The sequence below is a fragment of the Lissotriton helveticus genome, chromosome 1_1, assembly GCF_964261635.1.
Source record: "Lissotriton helveticus chromosome 1_1, aLisHel1.1, whole genome shotgun sequence".
Classification (NCBI taxonomy): Eukaryota; Metazoa; Chordata; class Amphibia; order Caudata; family Salamandridae; genus Lissotriton; species Lissotriton helveticus.
In genome coordinates this window covers 327,003,563-327,023,320 of record NC_136057.1, presented here as the reverse complement: position 1 = coordinate 327,023,320, position 19,758 = coordinate 327,003,563, and the positions used below count along the sequence as shown (strand labels likewise).

General features: G+C 45.5%; 1 protein-coding gene across 1 annotated transcript in view; it reads right to left on the bottom strand.

The window, feature by feature from the left end:
• The window catches only part of LOC144803926 (estradiol 17 beta-dehydrogenase 5-like), a 621,787-nt gene extending 604,538 nt beyond the window's left edge, over positions 1–17,249 (bottom strand). Inside the window, exon 1 of the mRNA XM_078671888.1 lies at positions 16,775–17,249. Within this exon, the coding sequence (XP_078528014.1) occupies positions 16,775–16,930 (156 nt within the window). The 5' untranslated portion in view covers positions 16,931–17,249. The remainder of the gene's footprint in view (positions 1–16,774) is intronic.
• Positions 17,250–19,758: the final 2,509 nt, after the last annotated feature.

Sequence of the window (19,758 nt, the reverse complement as noted above, 5' to 3'; positions counted from 1 at the left end):
GGGGGGTTGTCAGCGTGCGGGCTTTGCGAGGGCGAAGGGCTATGCTGGGGGCCAGTGGCATGCAGAGGGTGGTTCTGATCGAGGCACCTAAAATGGCGGGTGCGCACAACAAAAAGTGTGGCATCAGGGGAAAAGGCAAGATGGCGCAGATAATGTTTACCAAACCGTACTAATTTTCCACACTGCTTTATCACACTACATGTTACGTGTTTTATATGTTGAGTTTCATGGTCGTACGTTGTGTTGTGTGGAATTTATTATTTTTCCCCTCCCTTATGCTCCGCCCTGTGTGTGGCTACACCAGGGCGTATTGCAAGCAGGCCCTATGATGAAGCATGTCACATACTACTGTATGGGAGTGAGGGCAGTTTTTTCAACCAGATGAGATTGTCTGTTCTGTTATAAGTTTTGTCTTTTGCTCTCCACCTCCTTTGTGTGTGTACTTGAGAACCTATGGGATCTCGGGGTGGTAGAGTGTAATTATTTGGCCCTCTCACCTCCTATGTGTTAAGTGAAGAAATGATTATGCCTGCCTTCTCAAAACACATTCCAATTCATAAAAAATACACATATGCTAGAAAATGGGCAGTGGCCCAAGCCCCTGCATTATATAAAAATCATGTAGAATGGGATGAGGATTCTCCTCACCATAAAATTCAGTTAAAAAATCAACCTATTGCACAGAGGCAGTATCCTGTTAAGCAAGAAGCTAAAAAACAAGTCAGGGAGATCTTAGATCAACTTGGATACCAGGGGGTGATTGAAACATGCACCTCACAAATGAACAACCCTTTGTTTCCTGTCTCCAAACCAGACGATTCATATCGTCTAGTTTTGGACTACAGACACCTAAACTCTTGTTGCAAAACATTTGCAGTACAAAACTCACACAGTGCAGCACTAATGAATAACATCGTGTGCAAAAAATATAAAACGACATTAGATATTTCAAATGGTTTCAACTGTCAAAACATTGCACCAGAAAGCAGATATTTGACTGCTTTCTCCAGTATGGGGGCCCGCAGGCAATTTTGTCATCTCCCCCAGGGATTCAAGAACAGCCCAGGATTATTTTCAGCCAGGGTAACAGAATTACTACAAATGTATGATGATGAGGCATTATCTTATGTCGATTACATCTATCTTACAGACGATGACCTGGAGACACACTTGAAAAGAGTGAACACCATTATACTTGGGTTTGCATCAGAAGGGTACAAATTCAACTTTAAAAAATCACGAATTGCCCACCTCACTGTCCTATTTTTAGGATATGAGTTATCAAGTGAAGGCAAAAGTCTAGCAGACAACTTCTTAGAGAAGTGTGCAGTACTCCAAGCTCCAAAAACGCTGAAAATCTTACAATCAAGTCTAGGTTTCCTGAATTTCAGAAGAACTTACATTCTAAACTACGCAGAGAGGGTTAAACCCCTCTACGAATTAATAAAACCTGATTTCAAACCAATTAATTGGACACAGAAACACAAAAATTTTACGATCAATACAAACAGACATGTTAACTAAAACAAAACTGCAAACATGTGCAAACGAACACAACCTTATAATCCGAGTCATCCCAGGAAGATGCGGATTTACGTACCTGACCTCTAATGAGGGAGAAACGGTACCAATAGCTTATAAATCACACTTGTACACACGAGCTGAAATGAAATTCAGTTCTACTGAAAAAATTCTGACTGCAGTCCAAACTGCTGTAGCAAAAGAAAGAGCCCTAGCTCAAGGGAAGAGCTTATCTGTTTTAACAGCAGTATCAGCCCCTGAGGCAGTAACAAGACCGAGCATTCCAAATGCTATGGCATTAGATCAAAAATGGATACAGTGGGTTAATTCTCTTACTACAACAGACCTGATACACGCATTTGATCCCAAAATGAAAAAGCTACAACATCTAGAATACGAACATGAATGTCCTCTGTCGATCGAAATTCTGCCTTTTGAACAGTACACCTGTGTAATCTACACAGACAGATCTGCACAACACTACGTTGTGGATAAACAAGTTTACAATGCAGCATGCGCGATTGTTAAAGGTCGCTGGCGCATAGGTACATTTAAACCAATGGTCATTAAAACTGAATCACTCGGAAACTGTACAGCTCAGCGAGCTGAACTACAAGCTTTAAAGATGGCGCTTGAAAATGCTGATCGCGAATTCCCCACATTAATAGTGTGCTACTCGCATTTCTGCGTCCAGTCTTACAATGATTTCATGCAGACCTGGATTGAAAATGGTTACAAAGATGAGACAGGTGTCACAATAAAGCATAAAAAACTATGGGAACAAGTAGTTCTTTTACAGAAAGAACTACGAAAGACTCACGTGATACATACGCAGAGTCTTCAACGTGATGGCGTTCAGGTTGCAGGGAATTCATTGGCTAACAGAGCCACAACGGCAGCTGTTCAACCGGCTTCCGTAGCTACAGAAAAGCGTTCTAAAAAACAAATAGATGGAGAAACCATGTAGTGTATTTTAAAGAAGCGCACAGCCGCCCCAACGGGGCGTCCCGGCGCTGTATAACGCTGTGGAACCCTTCCTGGCTCTCCCTGTGAGATGCCCCTCCTGGGCACCCCCAAGGTGAAGCCAGGCATCCCAGTGTTGTAGGGGCCGTTGTGGAGATTAGGCAAGCTATTGCCCAGAATTGCAGCGTGGGACCCATGATTAGAGTAGGCGTCGAGGCGAGAATTATCGAGTCCGTGGACATTGAGCCCAAGACCCTGCCGCGTCGGGACTTGAACCCTGGTCCCGGGCCCGATCTCTGCTTCAGAGTCTGCCGCTCTAACCAGTGAGCCACACTTCTCTACGCTCCATGCTGGCAGTAAAAGCCTCATTAAAAGGCGACTATGCAGCATTACCTCTAAATTATCCACTCAATAATACATACACAATTGATGCGAACTCCGTTCCTTTTGCTCAAATCCCTGGAGTGGGGTACAGAGTAATTCCAAACACGAACCGGAGGGCTTACTTGATTCAAGAAGCACACATGGAAATGGGTCTGAGGCACCAAGAGATCTTCAAATCTCTAATAGAATTACAATCAAAATACACGTGGCCGGGGATGAGCGTGCATGTTTATAACTTTGCATTAGATTGTCAGGACTGCAACAGAGATCGCAGTTGTGAATCAGACCAGATATCAAACTCAGGCACAGTAAGACCAGCCCAGACACCTCTATTAGAAGGCATTAGGCTATCTACATGCAGACGTCCACATGGAAAGAAGCAATCCCATAAATATTAAGACGAGATTCATTTGGATGTGGCCCCAGTGCTCGGCTGACGCCAGAACTATTATAAAAGATTTGCGAGTCTTTATCGGCACATACGCAATTGGCATGCTACATTCTGACCAGGGTCCTGCGTTTAGCTCTCAAGCTTACAAGGAGGCCATGGCCAGCTTGGGCATTGCATTGCGGTACTCTAGTCCATTCCATCCTGAGGGAAATGCGGTAGTGGAGAGAAAAAACCATGACATAAAGCCATCTATAACAGCGCGGGTATTAGGTTCGGGTGATCGGTGGGTCAAACATCTAATAAGTGTCCAACGTAGTCTTAATAATCTGCCAAGACATTCTCTGGGTGGAATCACTCCGTATGAACTTTTGTTTGGTACAAGAATGATAATCGAAGACCTCGATAGTCAGACTTCAGTGGTGGAACAAAAAACCTTTGATATCAAAGATCGTTTGGCTGTTTTGCAGGACTTAAATGAGACAAGAAGAAGTCTAAGGGCCCGATTCACAGAATGAACTTAAGACTCAATCCTAAACTTACTACTATTTTGGTATTCACAGAATGCACTTACTACTTTTGACATTCACAGAATGAATTTACTACTTTTGGTATTCACAGAAGTTAGGATTTTGTCTTAAATTTGTCTTAAGACAAACTTAAGATAAAATCCTAACTTCTGTGAATACCAAAAGTAGTAAGTTCATTCTGTGAATGCCAAAAGTAGTAAGTGCATTCTGTGAATATCAAAATAATAGTAAGTTTAGGATTGAGTCTTAAGTTCATTCTGTGAATCGGGCCCTAAGTAACACAAAGCTAAGGCCAACGGCCACTGAAGAAAAAACACCTGTCCCAGCAAGACCTGTCTGGATTCCAAAGATTGGGGATCTAGTCAGAGAAAAGATTGCGGTGAAGAAGGAATTTGGGCCTTCTTATAGGAAAGCAGTACCTGTCTTAGCAATCAGCGGAACAAGATCAGTAGTACTACCGCCCCTTGCCGGTAAAAAGGAGAACAGAGTTGTATCAATCGACCTGGTAAAACCACAATCATGTGGCCAATAATAAGTAGTAGGCCCAGTGGACTCCCAAGATGTAGCAGAAGACCAAACCTTGCTACAATTCAAGAGGTTCAAACTGAGAGACTAATCACATTTGATAAACCCAAATTGCAACAGTTCATCATGAAACACCTGTCTACAATGATGTAGCCTCTGACCATACTAATATGACAAAAGACGAAGAAATTATAAAGATTAATAAGAATCCTGAAGCAATTCCAACAATTGACGAACTGCATCTGGCTACTTCATCAATTTCGATGACTTTTCTGAAGATACAAGTGAACATGAAAAAAAACAGCAAATAAAACTTTCAAAGAAAAAATAACTGAACTCTTTCATCAACTTGGAGAAACATATCTGATTTCACCATGGATTGAATTGTGGATTGTGTTATGTGTACTTTTCCTCCTACTCTGGCTCATTTTGGTTTTAAGCTTGGGAAGAATGATTGATGGAAAATACAGTACAATGGACACAGCAAGTCAGAAAATCAACTTTGTTCTAAAGCCTCACAGATCTTCTCACGTTGAAAAAAGAGAACTATCATCAGTAAACATCACAGCCATTCCTATACCCGGTGGTGTAGCATGACGCTACTGACTACGACATCTATGGCCCGGTTGAACTCTTCAAATATCCACATCAGTTCAAGGTTTCATTAAGTGACTTTGTATCACCTAGCACTTTCTCTGATGATTGGGCCTTTGCAAATATTAATAATATGATGTCAGATTTAGAAATGTCAGCAAAATTTACAGAACATGATTATTTAGAAGGTTCATCAGATTATGAAGAAATGTATTGCTTTAATCATTATGGGCACCACTATTTGCATAAATCTGCATATCCTAGAAATGTTTTCACTTATAATCAATGGGAACATTGTCCAACACCGCCAAAAGGCAGCTCGAAAACATTTTATGAGAAATTCCCATACTTCTCAGGGTTTATTAACACTGATCCAGAAATGTTTTATTTTAAAATTATAAATAAGACACGAATGAAAAACATGTTGACAAATACTAAACTGATATATTCTGCAAAATTTTATGAAAAATTGTCTACATTTGGTTTTGAATTCTGGAAAAACAACATTGAGACAAAAACTGTCTGGGGTACAAAAGAGTGGCAGGTACAAGGTTTAGAATCATTATTCAGAACCTGCATGATCCCAGAACAGATAATGGTCCTGAATGACACCATTCAACAAACAACCTGTCTTGGCCTAGCCAGGAAAAAGGACTTAAACAAACAGTCTATACCAAAGCCCATACCTGATAGTAATAGCACTACCAAAATAGAACCAATCCTGATTGGAGAAAATGGTTGATCTGGCCCACAGACACTAATAACTGTCAAGATAGATTCCTGAATAAAACACAGGGGTTCAAACAGAACAGGCCAGACCCAAGATATTCCCAGAGACAACATCCAGGGATAATAACAACATACAGTGTAGGAAAACTATGCCTCGATTGGCTACAGAAATCCACACTACCTGAAATTAAGCAACACTTGACTTTACTTAAAGAAGGTGCTGACTTGCGAGATTTCTTATTGGGACCTCGCAAACAGCGTCAAAAATGTTTCATATACGCCGGTATATATACTGCTTACAACGAAGCTTGGAAAGTAACACAAATTGAAACTGCTGAAAAATACGAGAAATTGATCGTATTAATTTAGAAAAAGCACTGTCTGTAGTGGACAATGGGTTAATGAATCTGTCCTCCAGAATTTATTCACTGGACAGCATTGTATCATCTGCTATTGATATAATGGAACAGGATATGCTAATGTTACAACATGGCCAGTCCCAATTACGTTCTATTGCACAGTTAGGCTGGACGTTACAAAATCTCCGTTCAGGCTACGTGCCATGGCGTCTAATCAACACAACGTCATTGTTTTCTGTCTTTAACCTTACAGATAAACAAATCTCTTTGGCACAAAGAGGAGCAGACTATACGGTACTGAGCATTGAAAAACTAGAAAGATTACCATTGACAATCTCCGAAAGACCTGTCATTGAATGCATAATACATGGCACCATTACAATTCCGATAACGACTTTTCAGTTTCAATATTGCCAAAAGCACATACCAGCGGGCCTGTATGAAAGGTTGGGTAAAGGGTACATCAAGTCAACCTGGAATTTATCTTACACACATAGATGTTGGAGTTGGGGGGAAAAAGAGGTATTTCTTAGTGGTAACAACTGTAAAAATTCACTGAGCGGTACACTTCTGTGTCAAGGAATTAACTTGCATGGAGCCTGCGAAGGTTCAGCAAATAACCTTTCATGTCACCTGCACGGCACCCCTGCTACACAAATAGAGCCTTTTTTCAGACAACTTTCCAACGGCAGTTACGTTATGTTAAGTGACCGCAGCTGTTGTGGCATGGTGCCAGGAACGGCCTATCTCGTCAGTGTTACATCCAGGGTCACTTGCTGTATGCAAGTATTGTATCCAAACAGCAAACCAGACAAGGAGGCAACGATATGGCCTTCTTTGAATATCTCTTCTATTCGAATTGATACTTTAAGCAGAATGAAGTCTTTTACAAACAACTGTGCCTTTAACCTCGTCTAGAGAAACGTATGATCTGCAAGTCGCAAGGACAGCAGCAGAGATACATGCATTATTATCAACAAATTGCCCCGTGAATTTCGTGGAAATGTTAAGTCAAATCTTAAATATGTCTGATACCAGTGGCATCACACATATATTTAAGACAATTTTTTCGGGACTGTTAGCACCCTTTGAAGCAGTCCTGAGCATCTTCCCGAATTTTGTGCACTCTGTGTTCGGCGGCCTGCCTCTCATCTTGGTACTCGTAGCAGGAATCCTATTTTTGTTCCTTCTGCTCCGATATGGCAAGTCCAGTCACAGACAAAACTCAGGCTACAAGGGAAGAAACGCTCCTAGCAATGCGATACCGAGATCGGATTACTAAAGTCCTCGGCTTGGCTCGGCTAAGAGATCTGAATACTGCCTGGTTTCTTTCATTCAGACCAATCTGGCAAGATTGCATCCTACCTGTTCTACCAGGCCTACTCTGTGGGGAAGAATGCGTGTTAGACGTCTGTCTCACACTCCCATCAGCAGTACCTATGAATATCGATGCTTTGCTTGGTTCGGTAACGGCTCATGCAATGTGTTGTCCCCAGCGGCTACCTATTCTGATGACGGCATTCATTGAGACCTCACCATTACGACTAGGTGGCGGTGAGGTACGAGATGAAAGCGGCACACAGGTACAACCTTCTGTGACCATTGCTGATCTAGACACCGATGACGGCAATGCATCTCACATATGCACTATTTCTACTTTTTCGGACATGGCCCAACTTTCACCTACTCTTGTAGACGAATTATTTGCCAGCCTATCTGAGTTAATGTTCTCTCCTAACAACGAGAATAACATTTGAAAACACGAGCACACAGCGTTCCCTGAACTCTGAATTCGGCCTTCAGTTTTTGATAAACAGAACTTCTGAAAAACTCTGGAACTATTTTTTTGTTGAAAACAAAATTATTTTTTCCCAGTTCCCAAAATATTTACTTTTTTGGCACATGTTACTCTGCTTAAAGTAGAACTATTCTTAGAGAACAAGATTTCTATTTTTTAAAACTCTAGAGACAATATTTGGACTTAGCCTCTAGCACATGTACAGTCTTGTATAAATATGTGATGAAATGGTCTCGACCCTCTCTTCTGTATTAAGAGCGATTTTATAAATGTAAATTTCATGATTCATTCAGTCAACATTCCAATTTACAATATATGCATTATCTGAATGATACCACTGCTTGAAAATGTACAATATGATACTCATTTTTCGTGTATATACCATTTCAAACGCATTTTTTTTAATGTATTTTGGGGTGGGATGGAAAGCACATGCATAGATATGTTTCAAATTGCATAGTATTTAGTAATGATGGACATTAAACGTGGCGTGGGTGTTGTAGACGATTCTAGGACTCTAGTTAAATATTCCCGATTCATGCCCTTATGTGGTTATATCAAATCATATCCTTATATAGGCATAAGAATCATACCCATATTAAGACATAGACAATGCAGTCCAAATACGGCAAGGCTACTCCCATAGACTCCTAGAAAGCACAACGTGTTCTTAAACAAACCAAGCCTCCAGCAGCCCGGGAATTCCCCCTGCTTCTGTATTGATTTGTCCTAGAACTCCCGGAGTCCTGAAAGAACTGCGAGTTCTTAGTGACGTCTTATGTCCAACCTTACGTCAAACTCGGCACCTTCCAGGTATAAATATACCAGCATCTGCCCTAGCAAAACACACGGTGGTTTGGAGCAGATCGACTATCTACTTGCCCGACGCCCTGCTGTAGCAAGTGCCAAAGGAAGCCGACCCTCCCGCTGACGCACTGAGAGAGACGCTGTCTTTTCTCCTGCCGAGAAATCCAGCTCCAGTGTTTCCCTGTCACCCTTGTGGGTTGCTGGGAGATCGAGTCCTGAGAGAGAGATACAAGACCTCCTTCATTCTATAACTAAGGTATGGAGCTGATTAGACCCTTAGAGAATTCTTGATTTAGATTCTTGGCAGAAACTATCTTAACTCAAACTACATCTCACTTACTCCTTCCCTGTACTCGGCTTAGGTTAGGTACACCGGGGTAGGCGTATCTTAGAAGCACCAGTTGAGTACGTTTAGTCATTATTTTATCGTTGTATGTATTTTATCCATTTTAAACACGGTATGGCTTAGAAACCATACTATGCTTTTACTGTACTATTTCATAGTACTCCTTTTACTGTACGCACTTTACTTTATGACAAGTATTGCGATTGTAGCAATTCACTTCTCTTGCACGAGAAAGAAGACTGTTCAATAAATAACCTCTTTTATTGAAAACGCCTGTCTCTCTGTTTCTCTGCACTTCTGGTGAAACTAAGCATGCACGATTGACTGAGTAAAATAGCTATCTATTGTTTCCGCGACTCTGGAGGTATACTCCTTATTCGTAAAGGAGCAAAGTTGTCATGTTTATGCGGTTGTCAGAAACAAATCCCTTCTTGTGAATTCGAGAAAGTTTCTAGTGACGTCTGAGCTAGCTGGCATTCATAATTAAGTCTAACATATTCAATAGAGACCTCGTCGACCTAAGTCCTACGTCTAAACTATCGTTTATGTTATTCCAATGCGCAGAGCCTATTGGGAATATAGGAACTACACTACACTCCCTTTTGATGGTGTGTTGGAGAGCTGCCTCCATGAGAGCAGCACGGGCCTTTGATAGTTCCTTTGACCTGCCTAGCATGAGGGTGTCAGTCATGTCCATCACGGGGACTTGAAGAAAGGTCTCCCAGAGTTTGGTTGAGTAGCAGAGCAAGATGAATTGCACTCGGGTCTCATTGGGCTCATTGAGAGGGTGCAGGTACTTGCAAGTTCTTCTAGCCTGGCAAGGAACTCATCAACTGCCTCCACCGGTGTCTGCCGGGCCTGGCGAAGGAAAAAACAGTTGTGGTCTGGGTTGGCCAGAGATGCTAAACAGGCACACAATGCGGCCTTGAACATGGTGTATGTGTACATTTTGAAGAGTTTATGAATATGCGCACAACCTATATGGAGCATTGGACAGCATCTGTCGGTCTCAAGGTCTACAGCGGCAAAGTATGTTTCAAGGTGGTCACCTAAGATGAGGAAGGGGTTGATGGTCAGGACCGATGTCATCTTGCCATGCTGTGGGCAGAGAGGCAGAGCAGCTGAGAGATGCTGTCACATATGGCTTTCAGTGCCTTGGGTGCCAAAGTCAGGGGCTGGACTCCACATGGGTGGAATTTAGAGACAATCAGTCACCAAGGGTTGCCCAGCCCATGCACACAACCAACAACTCGATGTCTTGGAGCGTGGTGCTGTGTGGGGGTGGCACCAGCTGGTGTCAGTAGATGATGGCTGGGCTGGAGTCCAATCCACAGGCGGAGAATCTTGTGGCCATGCAGATCTCCTGGTGGCATAGGGCTGAAGCCACGTGCCCCTGTGGTTCCAGCGGGGCAGGATGGCAGCAGCGCTGGCGCAGAAGCAAACACTAGGTGGGCCCCAAAGCTGTGGGTGGTGGACAGCTGGGAGGCACTTGGCTGGTGCTGGGTGGTGTGGTGTCAAATACCTTGTTCAGTGGTCAGGAGGTGGTAGGCGGCAGAAGTTCTAGGCTTGATGGGCTGTGAAGGTCTTGGATGCGGCAAAATGTACTGGGCCTGATGAGCTTGTTAATGCAACTATTTATGTGTTCTTTCCCATTTTGTGATTCTTTATGACTTAATGGAGCAGAACCCAGAAGTGGCTGGTTATTGCAATGTTATAATATGTCTTTTAATGATGGTTTGTATATGCAATGTTTGTGTTTATTTTGCACACATTGATCAGACTTTAGAGCCTGCTGCCAAGCTGCTGGAGCCAGTGCTTAGTTTTTCAAATAAAACGTGCCAATGCCCAAGGCTCTGCTTTGAAGCCTGCAGGCGGTCAATTAAAAATCAATGTGCTGAATATGAAGGCTGGTAGTTTTAAATCCAGCCCATGCCTCTTTAGTTCACTTCCATACATTCCTTGTATCCTTACCTTACTTTTGTAGGTTTCTGCATTATCCTTTTGTAAAGCTTTTGCCGTGTTTCTCTGTCCTCCCCATGTGTATTTTTTTCTCTCTTGAGTGCTCGGATAATATCTGTTGAGAAATATAAGTGATAGTCCCCAAAAATAACAACCAGTGCCCCTCAGTGGCAATCACCAGTTCAATTTAAGCACTGGCTGGAGCCCCCAAGTACAGGGGGTTGATTTCTAAATGTCTCCTAAGACAATGCACAAGATGTTTATTATGAGACATATTGTTAGCTTACAGTGTGCTGAGAGCCCGCCCATTGCTTACCACTTGTTGGCTTTATTGTCACTCTCATTTGCTTGCTATGTTCCCCAATTCGTAAAGGCTCAAATTGGAGGAAGGGCTTTCTCAGTTAAAGCAACCAGACTATGGAACTCACTTCTGGTGAGACTTTGGCGGATACTGGATGAAGGGGAGTTCAGGAAAGCCCTAAAAACATGGCCCTTTAACCGGGACCAGTGAACTTTTTCAGTTTTGGAGACCCAGTATCTTTTGTTGCAGGATCACGCTAGCACTGGGACACCTCTGTTTGAGGTAGCTGTTGCGCTTTACAAATGGTGGTGTATTGTACACACCTGGCCTCTATGGAATGGAATGGAAGTAAATTTATAAAGCGCATGGTTACCCGGGAGCGTCCCAGTGCTGTAGAGCAGAGATTACTGTGAGTGAAATACCGTGTTTAGGGATCCTGGGGGAAGAGGAAAGTTTTGAGGAGCTTCTGAAACTTCAAATAGCTGGGTTCAATTCGGATCTTGAGAGGAAGTGCATTCCACAGAGTCGCTGCGTTAACGAAGAACCGACGTCCTCCCGTTCGAGCCCTCTTCACTCTTGGAACATTGGCAAGGTGCCCAAGGTCAGAGCGGAGTGTCCTGTTGGCCTTGTAAGGGCGCACTAGACTCCTCAAGATAGGGGGTCCTTTGCCCTGTAGGGATTTGTAGACAATGCACAGGGATTTAAACGTAATCCTCTCACGTATTGGCAACCTGTGGAGGGATCTCAGAGCAGGTCTGGCTGAGAGCTTTGCAGATGAGCCTGTCAACAACCTAGCTGCAGAATTTTGGATCAATTGAAGTTTGTTAATGGTGGCCTCTGGGGCGCCCAAATAAAGGGCGTTACTGTAATCCAACCTTGAGAGGATTAAACCTTGGATGATGAGCTTTCTAGAATGAGGAGGTAAAAGGGGGAGGACTTTACGGCTGAGCAGAGTAGGCCAAAGCATATGCCGGCCGTTTTTTTAGCTTGAATTCTAAAAGAGAGGTCCTGTTCGAGCGAAACCCCAAGACTTTTAATTTCGTTTTTTGGGGTGGGAAAAGACCCCATACTGACGGGCCAGATGGAGTCAGCTAAGGGTGTCGACTTGTGTCCTAGAAGCATAACCTCGTTTTAGCTCCGTTTAGTCTGAGCAAGGATTTACTCATCCAGGCATGGATTTCTGACAGACAACATTGAAGATTTCCAGAGCACTGGTCTAATTGGGTGAGCGAGACGACTAACTGTGTGTCGTCTGCGTAGGTGACTAGTTTGATCCCAAAAGGGATGACCACATCTTCCAGTGGGGACATATACATGTTGAACAGAGTAGGGCTCAACGAGGAGCCCTGCGGTACACCACACTGGAGAGGGATCAGGTTAGACCATGCGTTGCCTTCCCAAACCTGGTAAGTTCGGTTATTTAGAAAAGATGTTAGCCACGACAGAGCTGTGCCTGAGACTCCCAGATTACTGAGGCGCTGGATTAGGATACGGTGGTTGACCGTATCAAAGGCTGCACTTAGATCCAGGAGGATCACGACTGCTGACCCTCCCGAATCCAAGATGCGCCTCGCCTCTTCGACAACTGCTATGAGGGCGGTGTCTGTGCCCTGACCTGGGCGGAAGCCTGTTTGGGAGCTCCGCAGTAGCTCATTAGTTTCCAGGAAAGATGCCAGTTGCTGGTTCACTATTTTCTCAGCTATCTTACTGAGTCCCTGCAGTAATGAAATGGGACGAGAGTTGGCAAACTCAGAAGAGCCCAACTGTGGCTTTTTTAATAATGCCTTTACAATGGCTGTCTTCCAGCTAGGAGGGACGATACCTCGAGAGAGGGAGGCGTTTATTAAATCGGTGGCCAAGGGGGTGAAGGTAGATGTAATAAGTTTTAGGATGTGAATGGGAGCGGGATCGCTGGGAGATCCACTTTTTATAGATGCCAGGACTTTTTTAAATTCTTCCCTGGAGACCAGAGCAAAGGAATCCAAATGAGGGCTAGATGTGGGGGCCCTGGGACTGCTAAGTTGGGAAGGACAGTCATTTTGAGATAGAGTTTTTAGGATGTTTTGAATTTTACTGTCAAAGAAGTCCGCAAGCTGATTACATTTGGCCACAGAGATGTCCGGGACGGGAGGAGGGTTAGGAACTTTCAGGAGTTCCTTCACTATCCGGAAGGTTTCCCTGGAAGAGTTAGAGGAAATTCTAATTTTTCTCCTCGAAGAATGCAGCCTGGGCTGTTTTAAGAGACCTTTTATAAGACCTGATAGCTGATCTATATGCGGCCTTGTTGTGACTGGCCCAATCTTTCCTCCATGCACGTTCTAATTTTTTTACATCCTTTCCTCTGGTCTCTAAGTTCAGGCGTGTACCACGGAGATTTAAAAGCTCTACTTTTCTTTTCAACTCTTTTTCTAGGAAGGACAAAGTCAAGTGAGCTGTCAAGCCAGCTCGCTAGATTTTTGTCGGCTACCAAAGGGTCGGGGTTGTGTACCGGGGCAGTCTGCTCCAGTCTGTGCGTTCAATTCTCAAGAGAGAGCTTGGACCAGACTCTTTCTAGCGTGCGTATGACCGGGGCTCAACATGAATCTATACTGGTTTGCCATGAAAACGGGACCAGGAAATGATCGGACCAGGGGAGGGGAAGTGGGGACCTGGATTCCAGGAGCGGGATGTTGGAAAATATGGGATCCAGAAGGTGTCCTTTGATGTGAGTGGCATCTGAGTTTTTAAGCAACAGGTCATAGGACTTTAGGGGAGCTGTAGTTCAGCCGCCACTTTATCTTGGGGGTCATTGAAGTGGAGATTTAAATCTCCCAATAACATAAAATTGGGCGCAGTGGTGGCTGAGGAAATAACTGTTTCTAATAGCGAGCTGCTGAAATGCCCTGGACTGCCTGGAGGGCGGTACACCAGGAGACCTGAAATGGACCTGGTGGGGGAGATTTGAACGGTAAAGTGGGAGCTCTCACAATCGGATATCCCGCTATCAGCCATCCTGCAGGTGTAGTGAATTCTATATACTATGGCTGTTCCACCCCCTTTGCCGTTGGGCCTATTCTGGGAATGGATGAGGTATCCCTGAGGGAGAGCGCTGACTATGTCAGAGTCCGTATTCGATGACAATCATGTCTCTGTTAAAAACAGTATATATCGAGTTTATGATCCTGGATTAATAAATTAGTCTCTAGGGAATGTTTCGGCAGTGACCTACAATTAAGTAGGGCCATGCGTAAATGAGTCGTGGCTTGTTCGGTGGATTTTTTTTTATCAGGTATAGGGTGGATCCAGCGGCTACAGTGGGTATATGGGCCATCTGATCTGTGCACGCCGTGGCATGTGGAATTTTTCTCCGTTCTTAAATGAAGGAGGGCTTCGCGCAAATAAGTAATAGGGCCAATAGGAGGGACGGCCAGGGTTTCTGGCCCTGGGCCCAGACTGGAGCGGACGGGTGCAGACGGGCTTGCCTCTGGCGCGCCTCTGGCGCGCGATTGGTGCACCCGCTGCGCCCAACCGCTGTGCGGGCGGGAAACATTGTTCATTTTGTAGTGGTGGGCCAAACTCACCCGCACCACTAGCCCGCCGACCTCGAACTCCACCCAAGATGGCGCCCGTGGATATGCGCCGGGGTGTCAGAGCCCGCGCCCAGAGAAAGCCCAAAATCGGCCCCTGGAAGCAAGGATGAGCCCCTGGGGAGTGCGAGTGAGGTGAGTAGTGAACCGGTGTAAATTTTAAAAAAACAGAAAGTTGCACAAACAGTGCGTGAATTAAAAATTTCAGAAGCAGAACACAGAGCTATGAGGATTTGTGATAATCTTACTCCCCTTATCAATCAAGTTCTGGAATCAGGTAGCTACCCGGTAGCCTGGAAAACGAGCAGCTATCAGGCCAATTCTAAAATAAACATCCGTGGACTTCACTGAACCTAAAAACTATCGCCCCATTGCTGGCCTACCAATAATAGCTAAAATTATGGAGAAGTCAATTAATAAGATGCTGACTAACTACCTAGATGCCAACAATCTGCGGGACTCTACGCAGCACAGCTTTCGGTCCTGCCATTCTACTGAATCAGCTCTAATTACTGCTACGGAAGAAATCCAAAAAATAGTAGAAGAGGGGGCAGAGCGGTCCTCGTGCTCCTCGACTTATCAGCAGCATTTGACACTGTGAATCACACGGTGTTAGTGCAGCGGCTGAGGGACGTGGAAATCAAGGATATGTCTCTGGCCCTCCTCTTCTCCCTCTCAAGAGAGCAGAGCTTGCATTGGGAGGGTCTGCAATTAGACAATTTTCATCTTCCTTGTGGGGTCCCTCAGGGATCAGCCCTATCACTGACGTTGTTTAACGTCTACGTTACCCCATTGGCCAGACTCATCAGGAGGCATGGTTACGCCTTGGTCTCCTATGCGGATGACTCTCAGCTTGTGATCTCTATATCCAATCAGCCGAAGGTGTCAGCTGTCAGTTTTGACTGAGATCATGATCTGGATGAACCACAGCTTCCTGAAAATCAACACCGACAAAACTGAGGTGATAGAGTTTGGCCAGGGCAAATCCCTCTGGAATGACTCCTGGTGGCCGGCGGAAGCCGGGAAATGTCCGAGCCCTGTTGTTAAGGTCAGGAATCTCTGAGTCATCTTCAATGACCAGTTGAACTTCTCTGACGACGTTAACAGCCTCACCTCCTCCTGTTTCTTTCTACTAAAAACCTTGAGGAAAATGTTTCCTTTTATCTTGCAAGAATTACAAAAGACGGTGGTGGTCACCCTTTTTTTGTCTAAACTGGATTATTGTAATGCCCTTTTATTGGAAATTGATAAGACGCAGATAGGAAAATTGCAATTGTTACAGAATGCGGCAGCATGCTTGCTGTTGAATATACCAAAAGAACAATCAGCCTCGGCAGGGATCAAATCACTGCATTGGCTCCCGATCCAGCAGCGAGTGGAATTTAAGGCCTTGTGCCTGGTGCACAAGGCATTCTATGGTGGGGGTGCTGAGGATATACAAAAACATTTCTCACCCTACACCCCCTTGCATTTTTTAAGATCAGCAAGCTTGGGCCTAATACATATCACAAAGATCAGGCGAGCAAGGTGGGGTGGTAGGACGTTGTTGAATTGTGCGGCAAAACTTTGGAATAAAATGCCAGTAGCCATGAGATTTCAGTCCAACCGGCAGCTCTTTAGGAAGGCATTGAAAACATGGCTGTTTGCTTCTGCCTAGTTCCCGTGATAATACAGGAGGTTTTTCTTTTCCCTCCCACATACACCAGTGCCAAGACGCCACTACATTCGAACGCTTTAAAGACATATATCCTGGGGGGAGCTAGAGGGCCCGGAGCAAGATGGCCACACATTAGTGCTGCTCTGCTGGCCAGGACTCTAATCCACCCAATATCCTGCGTACTCGATGTCATCCAGGGCTCTACAGTCTAGATTTGCTCTCCTTACTGCCTGAGGAATGATTTGATGTAACTTTGCTGGGATTTGCTGCTGTCTAGCTGCACTTCTGTCCCTTCCTCAGCTCTGGCATGAAATGGCGGCACCGCTCCACACTCCTTAACGGCTTACCTGCTCTGCTGTTGAGATCCCGGTGTCGTTTGTGGCGGATCTGCGGCTGTGGAGCGGAGTGTCTCCCATAGTGCTGAGGGGCATGTGATCTTGCTGCTCCGTGACGCTGTTGACGGCTGGTGGCTGCGGCTCTGCTGAGTGGTGCTGTCCTGACATGAGGGCCGTGTCGGCTGTTGGAGGCCCTCATCTATTGCTCCTGAGTGGGCGGTTGTGCTGCTACCCGCCGGCCACGGCTTCTGCTCTGTTCTGCTTCAACTGGTCTTACGCGGCCTGGCGGCTGAGCTGATTCCCGCGGCTGACGCATTGATTGACTGCGGGTGGTGCTGTGCGGCCTGGCGGCTGAGCTGATTCCCGCCGGCCGCGACTGCCTCATTGATTGACTTCGGCAGGTGCTGCGCGGCCTGGTGGCTGGGCTGTTCTCCGCCGGCCACGACTACTGCTCCGATTGACTTACGGCGCTGAGGTGAGGTGCGGTTTCCCGGGCCCGGCGGGCGCGTCCTGCTGCTGCCGCGGCTGCTGCTGTCCACTGTGCCACCACTTATCGAACTCCCGGGTCTGCGGCTGGTGATATTGGCGCCTTCGACCCTGTGCCTCGCAGTCTGTTTTACTTCTCCTGCCTGGGGCTGGTACTCCTTTCTGTACTATAGCGGGCTCTGCGCGCCATTTTACATATAGTTGTGCTTGCCTTCCAGTGCCCCTGCTGCGCGGTCTACTCATCGGGACTCCACTCACTGGCACTGAGTGCGCCTGATTACTTCTTGGCTGCCTTCAGTTGACTATGTCAATGGGCATGATGGGCTTCACATTATACTGTTTATACTAGATGTTCCCTCCTGCTGCCTTTATTATCCCTGTGCTGGTGTGCTGCTGACAGGGGGCTGTCCTACTGAAGGACCCATCTGTAGGTCTCTGGCAGGGGTGGGCTGGGCCCTGTTCCTTGTGTTTCCTGGAATTGGCGCTATTACTTGGTTGGACACATCTGCTCAGGGCAATTGAGACCGTTGGTTATATCCCTGCACTTTCTGTCGGGCGGCACTTGTCTCTTCTGGTTACGCTGGATTGGACTCTGGTTTGGTCATGGGGCGTATGGACAAACAACAAGGCAAACTTAATTTTGAGGCTAAGAAAAACCCTAAGTCTCAGACTCTCAAAGCCTCAGACACTGAGCCTGATCTTGAACAGGGCTCAGGTGCTAAGCTGGAGCGCTTGATGATGTCCATGCAGCAGAGCCTCCACACTATTGATGCGAAAATCGACAACCCGAATCTGCGCATGGACACGATGGCTTCTAAACTAGATAAACATGGTGCACAGATGGCTGAAGCTGTACAATGCATCTCCACTACTGAGGATCGGGTCGAGGCAGTCAACTCTTCGTGTGCCGGTATGGAGAAGCTTTTAGAGGTTATTAGAGCTAAGAATGAGGATCTTGAGGCCCGGTCTCGGAGGAATAATCTGCGTATTAGGGACATTTCGGAGATGGCCAACACCGGGCCCATAGAGCTGTACGTCGAGACGCTTCTCACCTCTCTATTTGGGGCACATCATTTTTCAAAAGTCCTCATTGTTGAGCGAGCTCACCGCTCCGTGGCTACCCGACCCGTCCCGGGCGCTCCTGCCCGTCCTATTATAGCCCGACTGCTGAATTATCATGATCGGGCCACTGCGCTACGGCTAGCAAGGTAGAAGGGCAGTCTCAACTATCAGGGAAGGAAGGTGGAGTTCTTTCCTGACTTCACAGTAGCGGTGCAGCAGCCGCGCAGGGAATTTCACGATGTGAAGAAAAAACTGCAATTGCTTCATATCCAATATGCAATGCTTTACCCTGCCCGCCTGCGTACTCCGCACGATGGGAAAACACGCATATTTTCTACTCCCAAGGAAGCCCTGCAATGTACTCGGCAGCTGTTGTACTATACGGTAGGCCTGGGCGGTAAATTTTGTTCCGCTCGCTGAATTTGCGGAATTTGGGTAATTTCGCGTTCTGCGGAGAATGCGAAATTGGCCAAAATTCTGCTTTCCGCGATTTCGCGAAATTTTTGCTTGTTCGCGTTCTCAAAATGCATGTTCGTAAGATATTACCCCTGAGCACGCAAACAGCGATTGCGAACAGTAAAAAAGCATCGCAAACAAGCAATTATGGGTGTTTGCGGAATTTCTGCTTGTTCGCGGAGATTTTTTACCGTTTCGTGGAGATTTGCATAACCGATTACGCAAATTCCGCCTACCCCCATACGGGGCCACATTGTTGCTCAAGAGATATGTTTTGATTATCCTAACATTTTGAACTGCAATCGCTTCATATCCAATATGCAATGCTTTACTCTGCCCGCCTGCGTATTCAGCACAATGGGAAAGCACGCATATTTTCGACTCCCAAGGAGGCCCTGCAATGCACTCGGCAGCTGGAACGACGCTTGCCGAGACGTGACCAAGTGGGAGCCTCTGACTCAGATGGCTGGTATGACGAGCTTGGTACCCTTTTTTATTGTTTACTGTTTTCGTTTCTGATGTCAACTGTCCCTACATGTTGGCTTGGGACTCCTTCACTGTTCTACTGTGCAATTTATGCATGCATTGCTATGTCCTCTTTTGAACACCATGTTTTTCTTGTGAGCGTTGCATTTGCAGAATGAAATGTACTGATTGACGGGCCTTTGTTGGTGGTTGGAGGACCTTCGTACTTGTTCTAATCTACGGAGCCACAATGTTGCTCGAGTTATGTTTTGATTATCCTAGCATTTCGAGTCTTGGCCCACCCTGTTTATTGCAGGGTGCCAGTGACCACTAGCGTTTCTCTACATGGGAAATCCCCACAAGGTTGTCTTTTCTGTTCTGGCACATTTCTGTGTCTTTGTTGCATTGTTTTAGATTGGAGATCCTCCTTGAAGGCATTATTGACTCTGCAACATGTTTTGGGGTTCTTTTGCCTATGTTTTGCATGGGATTATCACAGCAGGCTTATACTGCTGGAGTGGGTGGGA